Below are 9,156 nucleotides of genomic sequence, written 5' to 3'. Positions count from 1 at the left end.
CTGCTGAACTAAACTGAAATGGACAAGCTCATCTACTCTGAAGTTGTACAGTCCTGTTCAACTCTGACTTTCAAAGCTGTATTTTCACCTATCTACTGATCATCTTCATCCCAGAGCACTTCCACCTCACCGTGTCCCAAATAAAACACATTATTTCTATCATGAAACCAACTCCTGTGCTCCTTATATTGACTGATGGCAGCACCAAGTTACCAAACTTGGTAAACTCAGTCTCTTTGGAATTCTTACATCTACAGGGACCAAGCCCTACCAATTTTAACTTGCAAATTTCATTAACTCCATCCCATTCTCTTCATTCCTATAGCCACTGCTCTGATCAGGACCTTCATCTTCCTGGCTCTGGACTACTTTAACAGCCCCTAACTCAGCTCTCTACCCTTAGTTCTCCTCTTATCAATCACTTTCACACAATGCAACCAGAATTTACTTTCTTTCTTTTTTTTTTTTTACATCTTTATTGGAGTATAATTGCTTTACAATGGTGTGCTAGTTTCTGCTTTATAACAAAGTGAATCAGTTATACATATACATATGTTCCCATATCTGACCATATTACACATCTGCTTAAAAATTATCCATCTAGGAAATAAAGTCCAGGCTCCTCTATGGCACTTTATGGTCAAATGACATCCAATTTTTTAGTCTCACTTCTTATTGCACCCTTTTCTCCATGTAATATCGCAGCACTAATCTGTATTTCTCAAACTTGCCAAGCTCATTCCAATTTCAGGTTCTTTATACTTGCCGTTCTGCCTGGAATATTCTGCTCCCTGATATTCACATGCCTTACTCCTTCTCATCATTTAGGAATCACCTTAAAGCTTACCTCTCCATGCCCAAAGCACCAGGAGCTACAGAAACTTTCTGTCCAATTACACTCTAATACTACACCCTATTTTATTGTCTACACAGCACTTCTTACTGCCTGAAATTACCTTGTTTCTTTGTTTACTGCCAGTCTTCCCCACTAGACTGTGGGCTCCACGACTGTTTTGGTCTCCACCATAACACTATACAGCCCAGCACAATTCCTGGTATAGATCAAGTGCTCAACAAATATTTGTCGAGGAACTGAATGAATAACTGTACTATCACCCCTCTGTGCCTTTATTCCCCCTACTAGCACTCCCACACTTAGCTGTCACCTCCCAAATCCGGAAAGCCTACCTATTGGGGAAGGCCTGGTTGAAATATTGCCTCTTCCCTGATGTCTCTCTAGCCCTCCCAAGCAAGACCAATCACTCCTTTTCCTGTGTCCTAAGAGCCCTTTGTCCATACTGGGGTCATAGCCCCCGCTCTTTAAGTATCCCCACTCTAAGCCATGAACTGCTTGAGCTCCCTGTCTCACTCACCTTGTACTCTTAAGTCACTAATGCTGAAGCCCAACAAATATTTGTTGAGCCAATGAGACCTGGGTTTGTATCACAGTTCTAGACCTTGGACAAGCAACTTCTCTAAGGCTCAGTTTCCTTGATAGTAATAATATCAAATCACAGTCATTAATTCACAGGATTCCTGTGCATAAGAAATGAAAAATGGCTATAAAGCCACAAGCACAATACCCTGGTACACATTACATATTAGCTGTTTTCAGTTTTGCTATTATAATTAGGAAAGGTACATACCTAAGATTGCCATTATCTTGCAGAATCTGCATCAGGTTAAATTTAGGCTCTGGTTCCTGAGTCTCAGTTTTGCAGCACTGTTCACCTTTGTCATTCCATTCAGGAACTTTCATGGCATTTTCTTTGGGTGAATTTTCTACCATAACAGTCAGTGAGGGTGTGTGTTTGGCTTGATTTTCTCCGAGGGACCCTGCAGACTCCTCCTGGGAAGCTTCCTGTTCTTCATCTTCACTGTCTAAGGCAACTTCTTCCTCCTCTCCACTCTCTGTCTCAGTTTTAACATTCATTTCAGCTGGCTGGGTAATCACTAAATGCGAAGAATCACTAATGTTGCTGAAAAAAGGATTAAATTTTCCTCTCTCCCAATACCTTCCTTTTATCTTTTCAGTAAAAACCCACTTCTAAATCAGACCACAAATAATGCACAAGATTAACAACATACACACGTCCCTCTTATATATTCTAAAAACCTATTAATGATCTTCATTAGAGTTGATGTTTCTCATCGTAATACCAATGGTTCTCTCATAACTTAAGGCAAAAACCCTTTTAGTAATCTCTACAGCATGTCAGAGGTTTTCAGAAGAGCATCTTTCACGGGGGTACAATAAGCAGGGGAATATCTTTCTATCATATGTTTATCCATTATCCTTCTCCTTCACTGCCTTGGAAGGTCTATGAGGACAAGGACCATAGCTTTTTTATTCACCAATGAAACCCCAGTGACTAATGTGCTTGATACAGGCACTCAACGAACGAGAGAAGGAGGGAGAAAAAGGAAGTCAATTCGTCCGTGACAAACATCTGTAACAAGGGAGATTCTAGGAGAGAAAGAAATTCCCCTTTTTCTGTTCATGTTTAAAATACTTACACAACTCAGCAATGTCAAAGGACGAACTGGACTTCATACCTAATCATGAAAAACCCAAACAATGATGCTCAGGGTTCCATTAAACTTAAACTAAGTATCAGGTAGTTAAATGATGCTATAAGAGTAAGAGCAAAGGCCAAAATGTGTGCACTTCGGATATTCTTCAATACAAATATCACAGAATGGAAGGTTTAAAAACTTATTATCCTTTTGAAACAAGTTTCCGAGGAAAAAGACTATATCCAAAAAAGTAAGCACATGTGATCAGAAAGTTCTGATTCATTAAGTGTTAATTAAGAAGCTGATTAAATCAGTCTGACAGGACACAGATCATAGAGCTTGGTGAAAGCACCAGCCGGTACCTGGGTATTTTGGCCGCATTGCCCTCAATCTGCCACTCCGTCGTCGACGTTTTCGCACCTCCAGAGACAGGAGCTTCCTCTCATAAAGAGCAGCGTGCAGCTTGGCCCTTGAATTCATGTTCTCTACCTTCAATTCTGGTGCTCCATCAACCGCAATTCTATGGGAAAAAACATGGTAGCTAGAGCCTTCAGAAAGTTCTCTCCTTTATTCTAAGGCTAAGTTTGACAGAACTCTGTAATGATGTCAGGCCAGGCATGGTTACTCTAGCGAATTCTGAAATGTTTGACAGATAAATGGGAATACTGGAATCTACATTAGAATTTCACTAATGGGCTACCTGAATTTGTTAAATGTTCTGAACAAAAATATATCTGAAGACAATGTTTAAGTGTTTTTAAGTATTCAGTAATACTGGCTGACTATTCAGTACAGAGATCATAAAGTGCTACCCAACTATGCCTTAAGAATGACTAGAGATACTGGTAACACTTTAATTCTCACTAAGCTGGTGATGGCTAGAGGTGTACTTATTATTTTATTTATTCGTTATAACTTACTCAGAATTACACAAATATTCCTTTGACATATATAATATTTAATAAATACAGATTTAGCATAGGTTGAGACGAGGAGAAGAATGGCTGATAATCTGTGAATATGGCAGCACAGAGCTGAATGAGACTCACGGGAAAAGCACCATCGTGAAAAGTCACCAAGACCTTGGGACGCACCAAGTCTCAAGCGCTCCAACAGGAGGAACTTCTCTCTTAGAGCGTACTTAGTTACAGGAGGAGTTGGGGAGAGGTGGCAGGGACTCTCCAGGTATTGAGTACAGGTCAGGAGTTAGGGTCAGAGGCACAGACAAGGGAAGGCAGCAGATGCAGGACAACACCAGATTCAATCAGATCATGGATGGGAAATGGGATGAGGAGAGGGAATGGCTACAGGTACATTAGGCATTAGATAAAATAAATCATACATTAGGTTAAGTGACAGGAATCAGACCCAATCCACACAAGGACCGGGCAAAGTACAGCACAGGCAGAGATAACCAGGTCACAAAAGAGAGACAGGGATCTTGGTCACTAAGTCAGAAAAGACGTATCCATGTTAGTGTCGGAAAGCAGGCAGACAACTCTGTATACCCAGAACTCAAGATCTAACTGGTTGGCTCTGAACTCTCTTGCGAACACTTCACAACTCAAAGCGTATTCCCTTTGAGGTGGAAATTCATCCTCATTCCTCTGGGAGTCTTCAGTCCCTGAGTATGATGGAAAGGCTGTGTCTTTTGGTCTATTTAGGACTTTTAGAGATTTCTGGGTGGATGGACTGGATAGTAAGTATTTTGAAGGCCTCCCCTCTAAAGCGGGAAATTGAACCAAGAACTGGGAGGGTCCTGATATGGGGTGCAGAAAAGGGAAGCAAATTAATAAACTTTAAAAATAGTTCAACCCCAGTTTATCATAGTCTCAACAACTGAACATTACCCCCTCACACACACACACACAGTTATGAAAATAGATTTTTGGCCAATTAAATGATAAAGAAAATAAAACAAATCTGATATTTTAAAATAACAACTATAAGCTTCTAAGAAACCCTGAACAGACATATAAATCACAACTATTACAAGGAATGGAGGTAGGGAATGCTGGGGAAAGAAACAGAATTATAGTTTTATAAAGGCAAGGCCCACGCTTGTCTTGTTTCTCACTGGATCAGTGATGCTTATGAGAGCGCTCAGCACACACCTGACATACCATAAATACTTTTGAATTAATAAACAATTGAATTCCCCATAAGTTGTAATACCTTTTATCTATGTCTACTTTCATTTTTCTACACTTTTACTATGAAATATTTAAACAAATAGAAAGGTTTAAAGAATTATACAGTGAACATCCATATACCCACTGGCCAGCTTCTACAATGAATATCTCACTATATTTGCTTCATCACATATATATCCAATCTTCTCTTCTTCTATCCATCAATCAACCCACTTAATTTTTAAAGCATTTCAAAGTTGCACAAAGACATCAGTGCACTTTACTCCTGAACACTTTAACACTCAAATCATTAGGATCTAGAGTTCAATATTTTATAGGGCTTTGAAAGTTTTTCCTCTTTTCTTTTTTTTTGGGGGGGGGGCGGAGGGAGCTAAAAATGACACACAGTGAAACATCCAAATATTAAATGTCCATATGTCCATCTGATGAGACCTAGAGCTATATAACCCAAACTCTAACATTACTATCCCCTCAGAAAGTTCTCACGCCCCTTCCCAGTAAATCCCTCCCTCATACTCCCAAAGGAAACCGTTCCGAATTTTTGCATCACATGTTAGGTTTGCCTGTCCTAGAACTTCATAAAGATGGAATCGTATAGTATGAACTCTTTTGTGTTGTCTTTCATTCAGCATGTTTTCGAGATTGATCCATGTTGTGAGTATCAGTGTGGATCCTTTTTTTTGCTGAGGATTAGTCCAGTGTATGAATAATCCACAGTTTACCTATTCCCCTATTGTTGGACACCAAAGCTGCTTCTAGTTTTGGAATATTATGAATGAAGCTGTTATGACCATTTTTGTACAAGTCATTTTGTGGTTATGCTTTTCGTTTCTTCTGAGTAAAGATCTCAGAGTGGAATTTTCTAGGCTAACAAACTGCCAGATTCTAAAGTGCCTGTACCGGGCTTCCCTGGTGGCGCAGTGGTTGGGAGTCCTACTGCCGATGCAGTGGACGTGGGTTCATGCCCCGGTCCGGGAGGATCCCACATGCCGCGGAGCGGCTGGGCCCGTGAGCCATGGCCGCTGGGCCTGCGCGTCTGGAGCCTGTGCTCCGCAACGGGAGAGGCCACAGCGGTGGGAGGCCCGCGTACCGCCAAAAAAAAAAAAAAAAGTATTAAAGTGCCTGTACCAGTTTATGCTGCCAGTGACAACTTATCAGAGTTCCATGAGCTCCACATCCTCACTATTTGATGCTGTCAGCCATTTTTTTCCAGTTTTATTGAGGTATAATTGACAAATAAAATTATAAGGTATTTAAAGTGTACAATGTAATGACTTGATACAATTTTAGCCATTCTGCTGAATGTTTAGTGGTATCTCATGATTTTAATTTGCAATTCTCTTATAACAAAGGCTGTAAAGCACATTTTCATTAGTATATTGGTTATTCATATATCTTCCTTTTAAAATGTCCAAGCATTTTACCCATTTGTAACTGGGCTGATTGTCTTATAATTATTTAGTTGTAGGAGTTTGTTATATTTTCTACATACAAGTCCTTTGACAGATATGTTTGATGAATATCTTCACTCAGTCTATGGCTTGTCTAGTAATTTTCTTAATAGTGTCTTTATAACAAAAATATTTAATTTTGAGGAAATCTAACATCATTTTTTCATTTTTGCTGATTACTTACTGTGTCATGTCTAAAAACTTTTGCCAAGCCTAAAGTCACAATGAGGCCTTTTGTTTAAAGTCATGCAGGCCTATTTCTGGGCTCTTTATTCTGTTCCATTGATCAATTTGCAACAGTTTTGATTACTATAGTGTTATAATATTTCTTCTTCTAGGTACTCTAGGTCTTCTTCAAGATTACTTTGGATATTCTAAGCTCTTTGCATTTTCATATACATTGAAAAAAAAGGTCAATTTCTACAAAAAAAATCTACTAGAATATTCTTTAGATCAATTTGGGGAGAATGAATACTTACAATATTAAGTCTTCTAATCCATGAACATATCTCTGCACTTATTTAGATCTTCTTTAATCTCTTATTTATTAAATTGCGTTGGGTCTTCATTGCTGTGTGCAGGCTTTCTCTAGTTGCAGCGAGTGGGAGCTACTCTTTGCTGTGGTGCACAGGCTTCTCATTGCGGTGGCTTCTCTTGTTGCAGAGCACGGGCTCTAGGTGCACGGGCTTCAGTAGTTATGGCGTGCGGGCTCCAGAGAGCGGGCTCAGTAGCTGTGGCGCACGGGCTTAGCTGCTCCGCGGCATGTGGGATCTTCCCGGACCAGGGCTCGAACCTGTGTCCCCTGCATTGGCAGGCGGATTCTTAACCACTCTGCCACCAGGGAAGTCCTCTTTAATCTCTTTAAGTAATATTTAGGAGCTTTTAATATATAGGTATTGAGCATATTTTGTTAAATTTACCCCTAAGAATTTCATATTTTCAAAAGTTATTATAAATGGAATTTTAAATTTCATTTTCCATTTACTGCTAGTATACTAAAAAAACAAAAGATTTTAGTATATTGACATTGTATCCCAAGACCTTGCTAAGTGCACTTGAATGTTCTTGTAGTTATTCTGTGTATGCCTTATAACTTTCTACTAACCTGATCATGTCATCTAAGAGTAAAGACATTTAACCTCTTCCTTTCTAATCTGTATGCCTTTTACTTCTTTTTCTTCCCCTTGCTTTACTGTACTGCTTAGGACATCTAGTATAAAGGGAATACAAGTGGTGAAAGTAGACATCTTGCCTTATCACTAATCATAGGGTAACCCTCATTGTGTCAGTATGACGTTAGAAGTAGGTTTTTCATAGAAGGCCTTTATCAGACTGAAGAATTTCTCTTCTATGCCTGATGTGTAAGCGTTTTTCTCATAAACATGTGGTGAATTTCATCAATTTAACACACATGGGTTTTTCTTTTTTTTTTCAGCAATAAAATGATGATCCGGTTTTTTCCCCTTTATTTAATATGGTGAATTATATTGACTAATTTTCAAATGTTAAATCAACCTTGCATTACTGGGGAAAATCTCACTTTAGTCATCTGTATTATCCTCTTCATATACTGATGGATTCTATTTGCTAATATTCTTTTAAGAAATACTGTATCTATGTTCATATAGATATTAGCCTATAATTTTTTTAAATGTCTTTGTCAGGTTTTCATGTCATACTTTTCTGGCATCATAAAATGAATTGGGAAGTATCCCTGCCTATGTTTTTGAAAGAGTTTGCGTAAGAGTGGTGTATATTCTTCCTCAAATGTTGATACAATTCACCAGTGAAACTACCTGGAGTTTGCTTTGTTGGAAAGTTTTTGATTACAAATTCAATATTCTGATTAAGTACTGCAGCTCTATTTACAATAGCCAGGACATGGAAGCAACCTAAGTGTCCATCATCGGATGAATGGATAAAGAAGATGTGGCACATATATACAATGGAATATTACTCAGCCATAAAAAGAAACGAAATTGAGATATCTGTAGTGAGGTGGATGGACCTAGAGTCTGTCATACAGAGTGAAGTAAGTCAGAAAGAGAAAAACAAATACCGTATGTTAACACGTATATATGGAATCTAAGAGGAAAAAAAAAAAGGTCATGAAGAACCTAGGGGTAAGATGGGAATAAAGACACAGGCCTACTAGAGAATGGACTTGAGGATATGGGGAGGGGGAAGGGTAAGCTGTGACAAAGAGAGAGAGTAGCATGGACATATATACACTACCAAACATAAAACAGATAGGTAGTGGGAAGCAGCCGCATAGCACAGAGAGATCAGCTAGGTGGTGTGTGACCACCTAGAGGGGTGAGATAGGGAGGGTGGGAGGGAGGGAGACACAAGAGGGAAGAGATTTGGGAACATATGTATATGTATAACTGATTCACTTTGTTATAAAGCAGAAGCTAACACACCACTGTAAAGCAATTATACTCCAATAAAGATGTTTAAAAAATAAATAAATAAATAATAAAAAAAAATAAAGCTATAAGTCACACCCATCACACACACTACCAAACAGTACTTTAGCTGCATCCCACACAGTTTAATTTTATATTTTTGTTATTGTTCAGTTCAAAATGTTTTGAATTTTCCTTATGATTTCTTCCTTGACCCATGTATTATTTAGAAACATGTTGTTTAATTCCCAAATATTTGTTATTGATTTCTAATATCATTGTAGTCAAAGAACACACTCTGTATGATTTTAATCCTTTCAAACGTATTAAGACTTATTTCATGCTCCAGCATAAGGTTTGTTATATGCCACCTTTTATTTGCTTATACCTCTATACCACCAGAAAACCCATAATGATGGCAATATAAATTGTCCTAAAGAAAGGAGGACAAAACCCACTGATCTTTAAATATTCTGGTTGTTTAAGTATTTTTTTCTAATTTCCAAATTGATAGTAGTATACTCTAGGAAGTATATTCCTTGACTAGTAACTGGAGAAAATCTATAAACTAAGCATGACTTTCATTTGGAAACAAGCTACAAAACTTGATTTCTCTCAGTTTTCCCT

At 38.4% G+C, this 9,156-nt stretch overlaps 1 protein-coding gene across 1 annotated transcript in view; it reads right to left on the bottom strand.

The window, feature by feature from the left end:
- Positions 1 to 9,156, bottom strand: part of TTLL5 (tubulin tyrosine ligase like 5) — a 318,465-nt gene that overhangs the window by 203,240 nt on the left and 106,069 nt on the right. Inside the window, exons 19-20 of the mRNA XM_007459755.1 lie at positions 2,880 to 3,037; positions 1,647 to 1,953 (exon numbers count right to left, since the gene is read on the bottom strand). Coding sequence (XP_007459817.1) covers positions 1,647 to 1,953; positions 2,880 to 3,037 — 465 coding nt within the window. The remainder of the gene's footprint in view (positions 1 to 1,646; positions 1,954 to 2,879; positions 3,038 to 9,156) is intronic.

Source organism: Lipotes vexillifer, unplaced genomic scaffold (assembly GCF_000442215.2).
Source record: "Lipotes vexillifer unplaced genomic scaffold, Lipotes_vexillifer_v1.1 scaffold39, whole genome shotgun sequence".
NCBI lineage: Eukaryota > Metazoa > Chordata > Mammalia > Artiodactyla > Lipotidae > Lipotes > Lipotes vexillifer.
The sequence above is the reverse complement of the archived record's forward strand: the minus strand, read 5'-3'. Positions and strand labels throughout refer to the sequence as shown.